The 18,081-nt window shown below is 43.1% G+C and overlaps 1 protein-coding gene across 1 annotated transcript in view; it reads left to right on the forward strand.

Annotated features, from left to right (window-relative positions):
• MAML2 (mastermind like transcriptional coactivator 2) overlaps positions 1–18,081 on the forward strand; it is a 212,273-nt gene that overhangs the window by 142,636 nt on the left and 51,556 nt on the right. The window contains exon 3 of the mRNA XM_015280608.4: positions 2,213–3,670. Coding sequence (XP_015136094.2) covers positions 2,213–3,670 — 1,458 coding nt within the window. The remainder of the gene's footprint in view (positions 1–2,212; positions 3,671–18,081) is intronic.

Here is an 18,081-nt window from a genome sequence, read left to right on the forward strand (position 1 = left end):
CACAGTTTGAGTGGTTTGAGATGTGTAATCACAGGCCCGTTTGATCAGAGGAATGTGCCTGTGTTATGTGCATAGGAACTTTTGTATTAGGTTTACTGACCCAAATCAATCCTGGTTTGCAAATTGGAAGAGATGGAGCTTGAAATCTGGCAAGCTCTTTTTTCCCCCCTCTGAAGAGTGTGTGCTTTGCTTGAGGAAAAAAAAAAGAGCTTTGCTGAAAAAGTGGTCAGTAGTTGAAAGATGTGATTGCTAGAAAAGTGCACCTTTCCAGCCTTGCTGTCTCATTTCTGATTTACAAGGAGGGACACCTACTGACCAAGGTGCTGTTGGCATTCAGAGAGCTGTGCTGGGTGGGTTTGTGGGGATGTAATAAGCGAGCGCTTGTTTTTTCCGTAGAAAATGAAAGTGTTCTTTTTGGTGGGTGTTTCAGGAGACCACGTGAAGTGAAAGCCTTGAGTCCTCCAACCCGTGACAACGGAGGGCTGACTGGTCGGGGTGCTCACTGGTGTAGGTCACAGAGCAAACCACATCATACCTCACCCCTATCTGCCAGGAGTTAGTTCAAATGCAAAAGAAAAACAGCTGCCGTGCACAGTGCAACACCTGCATCTTCGGTCACATCAGAGAGCCTGATGCAGGTGCTCTGAAAATGTGAGGGCTTTTTAAGCAGCTCCCTTTGATTTAAAATGTCATGCAAAAGCAAAATGAACTCAGAAGGACAAATTCACCGCATACATGTTCATTATCTGTTCAGCTTTTTTGTCAGCAGCACATCTGAAAACAAGACATGCTGCCAAGTCACGTATTTTGACAACCAGGGGACTTCCCCATTTCCCAGGAAGATGAATTTGGGGTCATGAGAATGACTTCTAATAAACACGCTGACTGCAGAGCTGATGGTAAAAGGAAGTGCACCTTACCGTTCTTTTTGCAAAGGAAAGTACAGTGACTCATGTGTCAGGAAGAACATGCTAACCAGCAGCAGTCCCTGCTCTTTGCAGGTGACCACCCAGAACTCCCTTCCCCAGGACAGCTAATGGCAGTCAGTTACTCCTGAAGGTACTGAGGAAACATATTTGTGACTTGAGGTCTTCCCAAGCAACTCCTTGATATTCACTCCAGAATAAAATGTTCACTCACACAGTTATCTGGGAAGAGCTCTGTAGATGAGCCTGAAGCTGAGTGGAATGGGGGGCCCACAGCAGTGTTATACACCCATGGACTTCTGCACTTCTTTCATTTCATAGGACTACGTCTTTGTATTGTGTGCAGAGAGTGGGGATTTGCACGTACAAGTGTGGCAGATGAGCATAGATCGGGTGGACAGAGTATAAAGCTCCTTTCCTTCAGTAGGCACACAGGACTGTGAGCAGATAAAAATATTGCCCTAAGTATGTGAGGGAAAGGAAATAGAGTTGCAGTTCTCAGAGCAGTGCTGTGTGTACTCTGTGTTTTACGGCAGATGTTTCAGAACATAAACAATTAGGGCTTAATGTATTAATATAGAAATCTGGAAAATTGTCCAGCAGTACATCATGGACCAGACCCTTGGCTGACATAAACTGACATGGTTCCAGTGGCTTCATTTCAAGTCTTGAACAAGTTAGCATCTAACATCTTTAATTACACGTATCTCTGGTCTGAATAAAGCTCTGTAAGATCAGCATACCTAAATCTCACTTATGCCATTAAACTGTCTTCTAGCACCTTTGGACTCCACAGAAGTCAAACATGATTTTTTTTTATCATACACCAAAATCATCAATGAAATCCTTCATCCTTGAGTAGACACATGCAGATTTCATGGCTGCATTAGTCTCTGCTGTCTGAAAATACTTTAGAACTGCTTGGCATTGTTAGATGGGAGCAAATTTGGGACAGACGTGCCCTAGACTTGTCAGCTACAGGTCTGGTCTCTACTCTGCACTCCCACCCATAGGGAAGGTGGGGCCTCAACAGGAGGCAGCGGTGCCCAAAAGCTGCAGTTGGATAACAAGAGCAGGGACGGTGATGACAGGGAGATGTCTCACAGCATATTTCCCTACCATCCTGCACAATTGCATTGACTGTTTTCACCGACCTGTGCTACCCAGAATAGTTTTCTGTACTGCGCGATGCTTCCTTGCCTGTTGACGTGGTAAGCATCAGGCAGGCTATGGATTGTTTCTTCATTGTCATCTAACGATTTTTTTTTTGTCTTTGCTTCCTTCAGCTCCAAGGATCCTTGAAGAGAAAGTTGGTTGTAAATCTGTCACCTGTCAACAACAAGAGGCCAAATGGTGTTTCAGACAGCTCTTTCCTTGACATTAAGAGGATAAGAGTGGGTGATAATATCTCAGTGGGACAAGGTGGGCATCATGTTAACAATTGCCAAAGCCAGTCAATGTCTGGAACTATGTCTGTGGGGCAAGGATCACAAAGAAAGACCAGCAATCTAGCAAACAACACGCATGCCAGTGGAAATGGCATTTTTAATATGACCTTGAAAGAAGTAAAGAAAGAACCAGGAGAAACAATGTCTTGCAGCAAACACTTAGATGGCCAGATGTCCCATGAGAACATGTTCCCTAACAGATATGGGGAAGACTCAGGGGAACAGATGATGGATCCAGAGCTCCAGGAACTATTTAATGAACTGACTAACATATCAGTACCACCAATGAGTGATCTTGAGCTAGAGAATATGATAAATGCCACAATTAAACAAGACGAGCCGTTCAACATTGACCTTGGGCAGCAAAGTCAGAGGGGCCCTGTGAGACCTCTGCAGATGGATAAGATGGTAATTAAGAGTGAGTATGCACCAGGCATGAACCAGGCTCCTGTGGGATCCCCACAGATGAGGCCTTCTTCTACAGGTCCAGCCTTCACTATGGCCACTGCTGCCATGTCAACCTCTTCACCCATCCCTTCGGTGCCTCAGAATCAAACACAGGTAGCGCAGGTTTCCTCTGCATCCAGTCGGCCAGTGCCTAACTGGCAGGAGGTTTCTCATGCACAGCAACTCAAGCAGATCGCAGCCAATCGTCAGCAGCATGCCTTGATCCAGCAGCAACAGCAACAGCAGAACCAGACGGCCAACTGGTCCACCTTGTCTCCATCAGGTCCATCACCCGGACCCTTTGTGCAAGAAAAAATCCCCAGTCCTTCTTTTCGTCAGCAGCAGTTCAGCCCACAGAGCTCAGCAATGCTTGGGGTGCCTGTGAATGGAAACCAGTCAAAAGGGATGAACAACTATGTTTATAAGCCAACTACTCCCCAGAGTAATCCCATGGACATAATCATGCAACAGAAGACTCAGGACCTCAACAGAAATTTTATCAACAGTGCTCAGCCACCACTAGAGCAGCATCATGGTAATACAAAGCCTTTGTTTCACTTTAACTCAGAGCAAACAAACCAGCAGATGCCTTCAGTTTTGGGTTCCCAAAGCAAGCCTGCCCTTCTGCACTACACGCAGCAGGCACAGAGTTCAGCGCCAGTGCAACAGCCACAGCCACAGCAGCAACAGCAGCCACAGCCGCCGTCTGCTCAGCCTCTCCCAAACCAGTCTCTTCAAAGGCCACCCAATGTACCCCTAGCAATGCAACAGAAAATGATGCTTCAGAAAATTCAGCAAAGCCAGCAAATCTCAGGTTTGCAGTATCCAGTCTCTCAGCAGCATAGACAGGTAAGGCAAATTCCTCCTTATTTGGTTGCAGAATCATTCCGGTGTGAGTGGTAAGAAGGGTTTTCCAGCCTGGCCTCATTCCTCCAGGAGATGTGTACCGGTGTGTAATGACCTCAGAACACTCTTCATCAGAGCTGGTGATGACCTGTTTAGCTCCTGTTCAAGTGTTTCATGGATGCACAGTTATAAGAATTTCAAAAAAGACATGTTCAGAACACTGCTTTTTCTTAAAGCAAGAGTGACTTCCACTGCTATGTATTATGTAGATACTTGTCAGAAAGGTGAGATAGCAGAGTAGATCTGAGTTTGTTTCGGACTCCTATCTAAGTTTCCAAGCGTACAAAATTTTAGGCTCTTTTGGATGGCAAAACCAACAAATTCCTTTATCTTAGATAAAGTGTTTTACAGCATTAATTTTTATGTCATCGTTTTCCTCGGGGAGGCAGGGTTAGGAAATTCTGTTTTTAGATATTGTTTGACTGACATGACAAAAATACTGCTTGCACATTTGTTATCTGTTTGGCAAAGAAAAACGAAGACTTATCTATGAGCTTTATAAACACCCATCACACTTCTGGGAATATTCTGTGCATAAAATACACGCTAGATAAGAAGGTGAAGGTTGCCACAGATACATCTACAATTATATACCACATGGCCAGCTCCCAGTGTTTTATCACCAGACATTGCTCTGATATGATCATTTGTGCTATACCAAATCATTGTGCACCAGGACTACAATTTTCAGACCTGAAAAAAATGACATTTAAATATGTAACCTTATTGTATCCCCAAAACTGGAAACCAGGTGCGAATGAAATAAAATATGCACTTGATCTTGGGACGTTCAAGCCACTCTGAGTTCTGGTAGGCTTTGAATTGAACATATTTTAAGCACAGAATGGCAATCTATGTGTAAAGATTGTTCACAAATTTCTTGTATGTAAAAGTGCTATAGGAAAATACTGAAAAATGAAACCCTAAATCTTCCATAAAGTCACTGAGAAGCAGCACTGTGAATGAATCGTTCAGAACTGGATTATCTTGGCCAAACTGTTTGGGCAAAAAAACTGATGTTTTGAAACAAAGAAAATACAGTTGTATGCATGGAAACCTTTCTCATGTTAACTCGTTTAAGCTCCCTGACCACCTGACCACAAGTTCCTCCAGCAGAGAATCCTTTTGTAAGAGGCACCAGGTGAAATTTTTAGGCACTTTTGGGTAGGGAGGATTTGTTTTGCTGGAGGATGCCAGAGAATGAGCAGCAAGCAGGAAGCAAGCACAGCTTTGTTGTTTTTAAAGGACGTCTCCACTGGCTGTTCTCCTCCTTCTTGGGCCACTGTGTGCTCAATTCTTAGGTGCATTTCCCCATTCACTTAATAGACTGGCAGGCAAATGAATTTTAGCAGGTCCTCCATTCAGCCATGATGAAGCTTCCAGCAATCTGTCAGCACAGGGGAGGCAAGCAGGACTTTTGCAAACACTACTGTTTTTCTGAAAAATATGCAAGGTCACATTCTGGAAAAGAGTAAAAAACATTGAGAGTAACTCTGTTCGAGGCAGTGCTAGCTGCTGCTCTGTGTCCTGTTGGGCTGCTGAGGGAGGCAACCAACACAATTGCACAAGGCAACATGGCCATAGCAGTAGCTGCATAATGTATCATGAGTGTAGACCCTTAGCAGTTGTTCCAAAGTTCTGCTGGAATTCAGAAAATCAGGCATATCCCTCTCAGTAAAGTATTCTGTAGCTGCAGGAATTATAATTAGAATGGTATAAACCTGGTCCTAATTTGCAGGGTTTGGAATCAGTTTGAACGCAACTGTTCACGTGGCAATTTTTATGTGAACAATGCCTGCCTGCATATATCACAGAATGATATATTGGCTTGGGTTGGTGGGGACCTTAAAGATAATCTAGTTCCACCGCCCTGCCAGTGACAGGGTTGCCACCCACTAGATCAGGCGGCCCAGGGCCCCATCCACTCTGGCCTTGAACGCCTTCAAGGATGGGGTATCCACATCTTCTTTGCACAACCTATTCCTGTGCCTGACCAAAAGAAGGCACAAATGCAAGAGCCCTTCAACCTTTTGGTTGGGACCTGCTTGATCCAGCCTGAATATTAAAGCTGAGTGGGACAAGAGATCCCAACATTATATTCTGATGAAGACAAGGAAGGTCTAAGTCAGCTCATGGATCAACTGTGCTGATTTTAGCAACGAGGCTATATTTAGGCTGGTTGGTCTTCTCTCTGGGAGGATCATCTTCCATCCTTGAGGATTCCTACTGATCTTTAACAGCAGTGCATAAGTAATTACCAGCACTTACTAATTAACTTCATGATTAATATTTATTTTACTCATGCCCTATTTCTTCATGAGGTATAAAGGTTTGATTCTGCTAGGTGTCGTTCAGTTTCTCCTTAGATCTTGTACTGATTATAAATGTGGGCTATAAGGACAATCTCAGAACTGGTTGAAATGCTTTGGAGCTGGAAATGCAAGTACACATTCATAAACTGCTACTGTGATATTGCCATCAGATAACACTGACTGGAACACTACAAATTCACATCTTTAACTCAACCAGATCACTCTTTGCCTTTTTTTCTTCCCAAGCTTTTAGGTCCCCAAAAAGGACTTGAACTTGACTCTGTCAGCCTAAACTTGCTAACTGGATATTTAAGATTTATAATTTCTCTGCCTGTCACACTCACTTTGTGTCAAATTGGAGCAAACTTGTAGTGCGATTTCCTAATTAGATGTCTTTTGCCTCTAGGGAAAAGTCATAAAAATGATGGAAATCATCTTGGTTTCCTGGAAGAAGGTTGAATGGAATGAAGGCTTTGTTTACTTCTCAGTTTTATTCTCCATTGTTGTGGGAAAGATTCACCTTTCCATTGTCTATCAGGATACAACATATGCACAGTCAAGAAAAAACTCATACAAATTAAACAGTCTTTGTTTAGGGAGTAATTAGAAGCCCCAAATTCTGCACAAGTTAAATTGGGCTTGCAATACTTGTGTTTCCCTTCCCTTCCCATTCCTTCCCTTCCCTTGTTTCCATGGACTACAAGAGCCCTATTTGATCTCAGCCATGGGGGAAAGAATAGTGCAAGAGATTTTGAGAGCTTGAGCCGTCCTTTACAGAAACAACCAGTGGTCCTTGTTTTTAAGGCTCTGGAAGTGTCAGTGTTGGAGGTTTTTTTTTTGTGTATGTTGTTTTCATAGTTAGAACAGTGTTGCTCTGTGCAGAGCTCAGTATCTTTTTAGTCCTTAGCCCCTTATAATGCCTTTGGGAATGTGATCATCTCTCTTTTCTTCCTTTTCTCTTTTCTCTTTTTTTTTTTTTCCCCAAAACCCAGAAATGTGGTGTGATTTGATTTTGGAGCTTTTTTTCTGTTACTTGCCCTAACTGGGGCATACCTTAGAAGATTTTCTTCACCAGATCTTAACAGGTTCCTTTTTAATCCAACCATTCTCCCTTTCTACTGAGTGACCCAATCCCTTCTTCATTGCCCCTAGCACATGTGATCCATATGTGCCTCTTTCCTGATGCACACCTCCAGCAGGGCTGAGTATTTTGTAGCCTATGACCGATGTACTCCCAGGTTCTCCATGTCAGGGATTCAACATAGAATCATAGAATAGAATCACAGAATTGCTCAGGTTGGAAAAGACCTTAAAGATCATCAAGTCCAACCACAACCTAACCATACTATCCTAACTCTAACAACCCTCCACTAAACCATGTCCCTGAGCACCACATCCAAACAGTTTTTAAACACACCCAGGGATGGTGACTCCACCACCTCCCTGGGGAGCCTATTCCAGTGCTTAACAACCCTTTCTGTAAAGTGTTTCCTGATATCCAAGAGAAACCTCCCCTGGTGCAACTTGAGGCCATTTTCCCTCATCCTGTCATCTGTCACCAGTGAGAAGAGACCAGCCTGCTCTCACTGCAGTCACCTTTCAGGTATTTGAAGAGAGCAATAAGGTCTCCCCTCAGCCTCCTTTTCCCCAGACTAAACAGCCCCAGTTCCTTTAGTCACTCCTCATAGGGCATATTCTCCAAGCCCTTCACCAGCCTTGTTGCCCTACTTTGGACCTGCTCCAGCACCATAATGTCCTTTCTGCACTGAGGTGCCCAAAACTGAACACAGTACTTGAGATGGAGCCTCACCAGTGCCGAGTACAGGAATAGTATTACTTCCCTAGTCCTGCTCACCACACCATTCCTGATATAAGCCAGGATGCCACTGGCCTTCCTGGCCACCTGGTCACACTGCTGGCTCATATTCAGCCCACTGTCATGGGTGCATGTGGGATAGTGCAGCAGCTCTGCACTGAGCAATGTGTCACCACTGCATGGCGTGTGGTTGGAGGAGCTCCAGGTACTCAGGTGACTCTCTCTTACAGGCTCCCTCCATTGCATCAGCCTTTCAAATGCCCAGAAAATCTTTCATGTACTGCAGAGAACTTCTCCGGTGTGCTCCCAGCGTAATTTCACTTATTTTGAGAGAACATAATTGGACTTAAAGCAGCACAGTAGGCAGCAGGATATGGCCTTCTTTGAAGCATGGACACCATATGAATTTAATAAGAAGAGTGTGTTAAACTGTCAGGTTGTTAGCATGCTGTGCAAGGAAGGAGCACTAGGAGCAGAAGATCTAATGGCTAGGAAAGGTCTTGTCACTCACTGCTGAACAGTGCCTTAAACTTCTAACTTAGCTTCCAAAATTTGTAAAGAAAATGTGGGTGATTCACATCAAAAAAACATTTTCCTAGACCTTTGTGTTTACCATTAAACACAAAGGATTTCCTTCTTTACTAAAGACAAGTGCATTTTGGGAGGCAACCTCTGTTTTCAAGCGTGAAGGAATTATTTTGCAAATATTTGTGAAATGAAGAGGAAAAACCTAGAGTGGCTTGTGGTAATTGGTACAAACCAGGACTTAAATTTGACTTAGATCATAAATAACAACGATTCCAAGCTTTTGGAATCTGCAATAATAGAAACCGTTCCATAGTGTAAGAAAATAACAATGTGACCTTTCTTTCAGTGCTTGCTATAAAAATAGTACTTGGATGAGAGCTTTTCTTGATAGCTCCATTTTGGTTGCATTCCTTCATGCAAGGGCTTCTAAATTAAATATTCTGAATACAAACTTGAGTGTGTCCTAATAACTACCATAGATTGTGTGGTCGTAACTGATTTATGAACATAAAAACAGAGAGAAAATGTCAAAGGTTTCTTATTGTCGTTAGTGGGCAGTTGTCATCATGTCTTGGTGGTGCCTTCTATCATTCATATTCTGTTTATTAAATGAAATACATAGACAATCCCATTGTAGTTGGTCAGTTCCTGAGGACATTGTAATTCGAAGGCTCAAGAACACTGCCAGTTTCATAAGCTTTCTTGAATTCTTTTCATAAAGTGTTTATACTACTAGAATAGTACAACATTAGGCTCTTAAATGCTTCTGGGGTTGGAGATTTGGGATACCTGGAGCCCTGGAGGGTGGGAGCACCTCTCTCATGAAGAAAGGTTGAGGGAGTTGGGATTGTTTAGCTTGGAGAAGGCTTCAGGAAGACCCCATTGCGGCCTTCCAGTACTTGAAATGGACTTATAAACAGGTGGAGGACTGACTTTTTACATGGTCTGATAGTGACAGGACAAGGGGGAATGGCTTTAAACTGAATGAAGGGAAATTTTGGTTAGATGTTAGGAAGAAATTCTTTACTCTGAGGGCAGTGAGGCCCTGGCACTGCTGCCCAGAGAGCTGTGGTGCCCCATCCCTGGAGATGCTCAAAGCCAGGTTGGACGGGCCCTGGGGCAGCCTTAGCTGGTGGGGACAACCAGCCCATGGCAGGGGGTTGGAGCAGAATGGGCTTTAAGGTTCCCTCCAACCCAAACCATTCTATGATTCTGTGACATTGCTGAGATAATCCTTGCAGTCTCATTTGCGCTGCTTTTTGAAGGTACCTCCAGGAAGATAGCAATACAAAATATCATTGCACTTTCCTGGATGTGTCCTGTGCTGATGGCAACACACTTGAACTCTTACAGTTTGTTACCATCGTGAAAGTGCCTTAAAGGTACACTGACAGGGCAAAATGGAGAACTGTATAAACAATTTTAAAATGGGATCTGTCTCAAAGGGGCAGTTTTGATGTGGCTACTGTAATAATCAAGAAAAGGATGAGTTTTATAGCAGGAATTTAAAGGATATGAGCTTCTACCCACCTGCATGTCTACCGATGTTTGTTTGAGGCCTGCATTGATCTGCCCTGGCTGTGGGGAAATAACGAGGTTCAGTTAGGATGCTACGTGCTTCAGTCCTGTGATTTTTCTGCACCTTGAAGACATAGGCAAGGATGGAAAAGCAGAGGGACAGACAAGGTACCTTGTGCATATGTGAAGTAAGATGTACGGGCTGCAAGGAGGAAAGGACAGGTAAAAAGATCCTCACTGCTGCTGGCAGAGTTTACAGTTTACAAAACTTGGAGTATGGTGGCGTAAAGTAGGGAACCACCACCGAAAACAAGACATGAGTCTGTGCTCATGGGATTAACTGGGAAGGAGGGGTAGCAGGACAAGTTTGTGATAAGGAGCTGTGAGGATGCATTGCTGACAGGGAAGCAAGGAAACAAAGGTGTTTCAGATCTGGTCTTCTGCTACTAGACCTGTGATCTCATCAGTGAAGATGAGAAATCTGTGCTTCTTACCTGCTTGAAGATTTCTGCTATTTCTCTGTGCATCTGAGGACAGAGTCAAGCCCTGAGTCAATTTCCTGCAGGGATTTTGGAAAAGCAGCCTGGAAAAACAATATAATTCCACAGCCATTTGGAGCTGGCATGGTAAAAACCCCTTTCCTGTAAGTTTTTGCTTGTTTGTAGGCAATTTATGAATACCTCAAGACATTTAAGAATGAAAAAATAAATGAATAAATAACAAGGCCTAGCTTTCATTTTTCTCCCTATCCCTATCTTTCTATTATTTTAATTCCCTGAAGTCCTCAGCAGCAAGTCTCTGTAATTTACCTGTCTAGGGGTTCAAAATGAAGGACTATTTTAATGGCAAATATTTGTTCCTTCATTAAGTCACTTTTACTGCTGGTGTTTGTATGGTTTTTATCTGCCCCAGGCCACAGATGACTGTCATTAAGACAGCAACCAACCTCGTAATGTTCCTTTAATACGAGTTTTCATGGGTAAATTTACCATTTGTATGTGATGCTGATCCAAAAAATCAGCCAGATGCTCCAACAGAACTGGTCCAGAACCATCTGCCTGCTTCATTTCTGCATGCCTGTATCTGATAATGCACATATACAGTGTAAGAGACAGCTTTTGCCCTGAAGAATTTCTAATCTAAATAAGCAGACCAGTCAAAGCTTGAGAGAAAGGAAATATTACTGTTTATTCTGTATATTATATATTTTGGAAAAGAGAGAAGGAAGATCTTGTCCAAAACCATTACAGTCAATCCGCGAGCTGTTGGATAAGAACCGAAGTAACGCGTTTACCTCTCACAGAAGTCACTGAGTCTGAAGTAGAAGGAGACCAAACATCAATCTCAGATACACTATTCTTGCGCTCTAGGATAGTGCCTGAACCTATCGCCCCCCACTGCTGCTCTTGACCTGCCTGCCCTCTGCCCCTTGCCTCTTAGTCTGAGAGTCTTTCCTGCTGACCCAGCATTCGCAGCTCTTAGCCTTCACAGCTTTCACAGTCCCCCAGAAGAGACCTCCGATGCTCTGACAGTCATACTTGATGCCTCTTCTCCTTGTACCTGTGAATTGATGGCAAACAGCCCATCAAGGTGAACCCAGCAGCTTACTTGTTCTTCAAAGAGCCTATGGGTGGACATGCTCTGGCCGTTCCTGACTTACTGCTTACACACATGTAAACAAGAAAGGAGAAGGGCCTTGAAGGCAGCCTCTGTTGAACAGGCCAACTGTATTGAGTCCATGTTATTTCTTCAAAAAGAGTCTTTCCTTCTCTGCCCCTTTTGATGAGGCTCTGCCAACTCCCAGCAGGCATTTGGAGTGGGGCTGAGTGCTTCCAACAGTTGGTTTCTGTGAAAAGCCAAAGAGCTTTTAATCTTTTAATCATAATACTTAGTCTTGACATAGCTGTGGAAACTTATGAGTTTAATGGTCTTCTGATTTTATAGGAAGAGGTGAGGAATTATTTGAGGTCCACATCATATTGTGAATCAGTATAAAACACAGAAATCAGGTAAAAAGGAGGGATCTTTATCTCTCTCCTTCATATCAATTTTCTGTATTTAATTAATGCCCTAACCTTCCTATGTAACCTGCGATAAAGGCACAGTTTGGAATACCTCATCTGGACATATACTTGAGGCATAAACTTGTTGCAGAAGACTCAGCTTCCCCAAGCTGCTGTGCCTGAAAGGAATGCTCAGACCAATGTCACATTACACTGAATTACATGACAATATGCCAAAGGAAGGCCTGACTGCAGTCCTGACATTGCCCAGGACCCTAAGCAAGGAGTAACATGGTTGGGCATGTCCTGGGGCAGGGTGGGAGGATAACAAGTCAGTATTGGGTGCTCAACTTGCATACCAAGGGCACCACTGGCTGGTCCAGCACCCCTGATCTGGCAGTCCCAGGTCCAGGGCCAGGCTACCCAATGCTCCCGTGAGCTGGACTGCCACAAAAACCACTGGTGGTCAAGGAGCAGCCATGCCATGAGTTGGGCTGCTGACTCCATTCCTCAGGAAGAACAGATTCTCTCTTGAAGAGAGGCAAGAGCAGGGTCCCTGGGCATGGGGTGGCATGAAATACATGGCATAGCAGGTTTCTGATATTCTTGCATGAGGCTTTATAGGCTGTTGGAGATGGTCTTTGGGCTAGCTGCTTCAGAAAGGGGCAAAGGAGGCCTCCACACTGCAGCCTCATTTCCATTCCATCCTCTAGTGCCAGCTCAGACATTTGTGTGAGCTTTCACAAGACTTCCATCTTTTTCTTCATGCTGTTTTGTTTTTTTTATTGACTTTCTCCAACTTGTGTGGTCAAACAGAGCCAACACTTGGTACAAGGGAGTCATAGAATCACAGAGTCATTCAGGTCGGAAAAACCACTCAGATCATCAACCATCAACCCATCCCCACCATGCCCACTAACCATGTCCTTCAGTGCTACATCTCTACATTTCTTGTACACCTCCGGACCCAAGGAAGGTGGCAGGAGCCACTGGAGCTGAGACGGAGGCATTCTTTTCATTGCAGCAGGTTGTTAGAATCAACTCAGATGGCTGGGACTGAGGAACCCCAGCTACGAGTGGATGGAGGGGAAGGTGGACAACTGTCTGCAAGAGAAATTCTGGGCACTGAAAGGAAGGTACTGAGGATAGGAGAGACTCACAGAGCACGAGGAGTGAGGGAGAAGGATTGGGAGTGCAGGAGGAGAAAACCAAGAGTGAGTCTGGAGTAGCTGTGGGCAGAGGGCTCAAGGGAGGGAAATAGCGTGTGAGGAAATGGGGCAGAATGGTAATTGTTGGTGCACAGGGAAGAAACATATATGGTCCTCGCAAAGTTAAAAGGAGAAGATTGGTAACACTTAGAAAAGTTACCATTTCTGTATCAGATGCCAGAATCAAGTGAAGGAGCATAAAGGGCTTGTTGTCCAGTAGTTCGCAAAGTGTCTGCAGGAAGTCTTTAACACAGGGCAGGAAATGCAGCTTTCCAGACGTCCCTCACTCAGAGCCATTCACGTTGTCAGCTGAAAAGTTACACTACATATTTTAGTCCATGCTATTCATCTTGCCAGTCCCCAGAAACCGGAGAGACAGAAGAACCAGAGTGTTTGTCCCACTACAAATAAAAAAATGAACTGTCCTCTGGTTTTCTTCCTTCAGGGGACCCTACAGCCCTTGGACCACTCCCAGCTGAAAGTGTAGCCATTGAATAATCAACATGTCGCTTTCTTCCTCTCTTGCAAAAGACAGAAAGAAAAAAAAAGATGCAGATTGAATGGTACTCTTGGACCTTCTTAAGAGGCTGGACAGTCCCCTTGAATGAAAAATTCCTCATGATTGACTAATACCGAAATACTTGCAATGACCAAAGGGTGAAAAGGATGGTATTTCTGTGGATGAGCCAGTTCGTTCTTCAACCTGTAAGAGGAAGAGAGATGCTGAAGGCTTCCTGTAATTCTGTGAAGATGTGTTAGATGTACTCTCACAGTCTTGCGTTTTTCCAGATCTTTCCATAATTTGCAGCGGTTGCAAGCAGGGCCGCAGCTTGGCTCCAAACTAATGATGAATGACTAAAGGATTTCGTGCTTTGGTTCTGGTTAGAAGAACATCCAATTTTATCCATTGCAGAACTAGATTTCTTCAAATTACTGTAAGCTGTGAGCCCAGCTAAAGCAGGCTTTGCTGGGGTGACTCCAGATTTTTCTGGTTTCAGCTAGAATGGGAAGGAAAAAAAAGGAAAGGAAGCATGGCTTCTTTTCCTACTAGAACTGGTAAAAGACATGGGAATAAGACATAGGGATAAGCAGAAATATTAAGAACTTCACAGCATAAGTGCAAAACAGTGTGGGAAGAGGGAGGGTACAAGTGAGTTCTGGCTATCCATCCTTAATCCAAAGCTGTCCGCTCCTGCCCAGACTATACTTCACTGTCATACACTTGCAAATTCACTCCAGGAATGAAAACAGACTAACTTTAAGCTTGTTCCCAAAGCTGCAAATTTGTCCCTGCTGGGTGTTAATTTAACTGCTTCCAGGGCACCAGGATGTCTACTAGGGTTCGCTTTTCTTTCTTTCTTCTTTTTTTTCCCACACATCTGGTGTTGTGAAAACTTCCGAGGCACCATGCAGAAGAGTGATGAACTGACCACTCTTAACCCTTTCTATAGCACATCAAGTGAGATGTGCATGAGACTGCCTCTGTCTCTCTCTCTCCAGGTTTTTCTCCCCATTGCAGAATCTGTGGGCATTGTTTCATATGAGATCCACAAGCTCAAAAAAAATCTTAAGAGCATTTCATAGATTGGAAATTCAGTCTTTCTTCAATTCCAACATCTTCTGTTTTTCCTGTGAACAAACCTGAACTAAGCATTAATAGTTGGACTTCAGAAAGTTCCATCAGGAAGATACAGGGAGGGTTTTTGCAAAATATTTCTTTTTCCCCTTGCTTTTGTCTGATGTTACCAATTTCCAGCAGGGTGGATGTTCAGTGCGGTAGCTTTGCTCACATGATGGCAAGTGATGGCTTCTTCTTGGCTTTTGATTATTTGTTCCTTAATAGTTGCATGAACTGTTTATCTGCTACATGGATTGAACCACAACTCAGACCAAGCAAATCTGAAACAATCTGGATGTCTCATTTTCAGTCAGAGCTGTTGTACTTCCTTCACTTTCTTTGCTTTCCATTGAATGTGTTGTTTGTATGAGTAGCTTATTTGTTTCGCTGACGTATCCCTACCAATATCATACATATTGACTTTTTTTGTCTTGGGATTTCAGAAAGAAGCCCAAGTACTTCAAATCCAGATCCTCTTCAGTTTTGCGAAGTGCCAGCCTTATGGCACAAGGAGCATTCAAAGTCCTCCTCTCATCTTTGTTACTACTTCTAATCCCACAGCCTTCCTTTTGTACTTCCATCCCAATGACTGTCCTTTGTCAGCCCTGGTTCCTCTTCAGCACCCGATTCTGGGAGCTAAACACCACAGAGAAATACCTCACAGCTACACAGGCTGCTAAACACAGCAAGAAAGCAGAAGTACCCATCGCATTCAGATGCAAGAGGCTCAAACATACCAGTTTTTGATTTTGGCGTCTTCTTTTCTTCATGTAGGGTTTTCACTGCTGAGTTTTATTTTTAAAATAAGAAAATAACTTTTGATCCACAAATTACAGGCCTTTTTGGTAAACATGAAATCTACTTCATGGGCTGAGTACAGCTGGGTTACCAAAATCTTGTTTCGTATTCAAAGTACTATCAAGGGCAGCCTCTCTCAGAAGGAGCACTTCTCTCTGGGCCCAAGCCAGGCAGCACTGGGGCCCCAGGAAGCACTGAAGCACTTCCTCAGAAGGGTTTTCCATAGTCATACATATGCTACTTTAAAAAAAAGAAAAAAACCTCTTCAGATTTTTAATCCTGCTCAAAATGCTTTCCGGAGCATTGGGCTCACCACCTGAAAATACTAATGAAATTTGTTCTGTGGTTTGTGGAGATACAATCATTCATCTCCCTATTAAGCCTGAGCTTTTTAAAGCTGCGGAGTAGGACTTATGTGTCCATAGCCAAATTATTTATGCAGATTGAGAGAATGTCAGTCCAAAAAACATATAGCTTTAACATTTCTACCCCTGTTTTTCTTCTGACAAGTTTTCCAACCGGTGCACCTAGTAACCACCTTTGAAACTGGCCATAAGTAAATTTAGGCTGGAAATCAGAAGTGCAATCCCAGCAGCGGGAGAAATTGTTTGTCTTTTACTGGAGAGTGCTGGTGGCCAAAAAACTAACTGCTTCTAAAATATTTAAATATATATCAATATATATCAATATATATCAATATATAAATATATATATCAACATGGTAGCAAGGCACTCCATTTAAATACTGGATTCCTTTCTATTGTGCTTGTATAGCCAAAATGGCCAGTGGTATCCTGGGGTACATTAAAAAGAGTGTGGCCAGCCAGTCGAGGGAGGTGATCCTCTCCCTCTACTCTGCCTGTGCTATGTACTGTGTTGTACCTGCTTCAGCAGGGAGGTTGGACTCAGTGATCTCTTGAGATCCCTTCCAACCCCTGCAATTCTGTGATTCTGTAACCATCTAGCTGTGGCCACCCATGGGCTTTCCTTTGAAAGAATAAAGTGGAGTGCTGTGTAGGCATCTACTGAACAAAGTTGAGTAGATGACGTGGCTAAGGACACCAGATAGACTCACAGACATTTAATTGTAGCATTCATTTAAATATATAGTCTACTGTTATTATGAACTCTGAGCATATTTTTACTCTCTTCCTTCCAAAGAGTCCAAAGCAAATCAAAAGCCAGTCAGCTGGTACACTAATTGTGTATGAATTTGCACATGAATCATTAATTAAAGTCAAGCTGTGGAAAAAAATTAGAGAGTCTTAAAGACCTTTGGACATTTTTGTGTGAAGATCACTGTGCTTAATACCAGGGAATATAGAAATATCTGGACTGTTTGCTCAGAGGGGTATAATGTTAATGAATCATTTTAATCATGTTCATTACAGTCTTTCAAACAGAGGAGACCACAGTGCAAAACCAAGCCTAACAAAAACAACATACAAAACCCAGAGGCAATTGTCAGGCTACTAATTAGATAACTTTGTCTTGATAATCACATTTGAGCCTATGGATGTCAACAACAGAGTAGTATGTTACTTTCAGGGAAAGAAACAAGCAAATGGGTGCTGCCCTGCTTCCTTTCGAACAATGCTCTTGAGGTGTTTCTTGCATTCTGCACGGGAATGGGAATTCTGCATGAACACCCGGGATGAGGAATCCCCAGGGATGGTCTCTGTTCTGTTTCTCACCAATTTTTCTTTCGCTTGTGGTCTTCTTGCAGCAACAAAACAGTGCAGGAACTGCAATTATTCTGTGAATGTTAGTGAATAAAAATTATGTAGAACGCCCAGATTTTGTCATATTTTAGCCACAAAGATTCTACAAGCAAAACCAAACCAAATTAAATTCACGTACAAATATCAGCGGGAATGCTGAAACAGTAGTGAGAGCAGAAGTAATAAAATTATGTAATATATGCAAATTGTTTTCTACGTAGTAATTCGTCCATAAAGCCTCTGCGAAGTAACTATTAACTGTTCTGCAAAGGTTAAAAATTGAAGACAGTGAGATGAGCATTTTTTCCTAACACGACCGGTGAAGCTGAAGCATTAGAATAACGTGGGATGCATCTGGGTGCCTTGGTCCAAAGAGACTGGGTCAGAGAGAGATGTAGTAGCACCATACTTCTGAAAACAGGCCATCCATTTAGACATGTGAGTATGGCTTTAATTTTAGTCTCCAAAACAAGGTTGCATTCAAAATTATCATAAGCTTTGTAGTTTTTATAAACTTTTCAAATTAATTTCTTGGCCAAGCACTCCCCATCAAAAATTCAGATAGGCAAGGCTTGCTACAAATGTCAGTGACTATTTTCAGGAAAGTTCTTAAAGATTTAGAGGTTTCAGCAACCAAAGCCGTCGGAATTTTGCTTTGTATGGCTTAAAGCAGCTTGAAAATGGAGAGGTTCACACTCCACGCTGAGTGAGGCTGTGGGTCGATATTTGTATGTAATCAAAATGAGCTCACATCTGCTGGAGTAGCTTCACAAAATGGCAAATAGATGTAAAGGTTGGAGCTACGCTTCCAAGTTTAGGAAACAGGAGAAAT

The sequence above is a fragment of the Gallus gallus genome, chromosome 1 (genome assembly GCF_016699485.2).
Source record: "Gallus gallus isolate bGalGal1 chromosome 1, bGalGal1.mat.broiler.GRCg7b, whole genome shotgun sequence".
Lineage (NCBI taxonomy): Eukaryota > Metazoa > Chordata > Aves > Galliformes > Phasianidae > Gallus > Gallus gallus.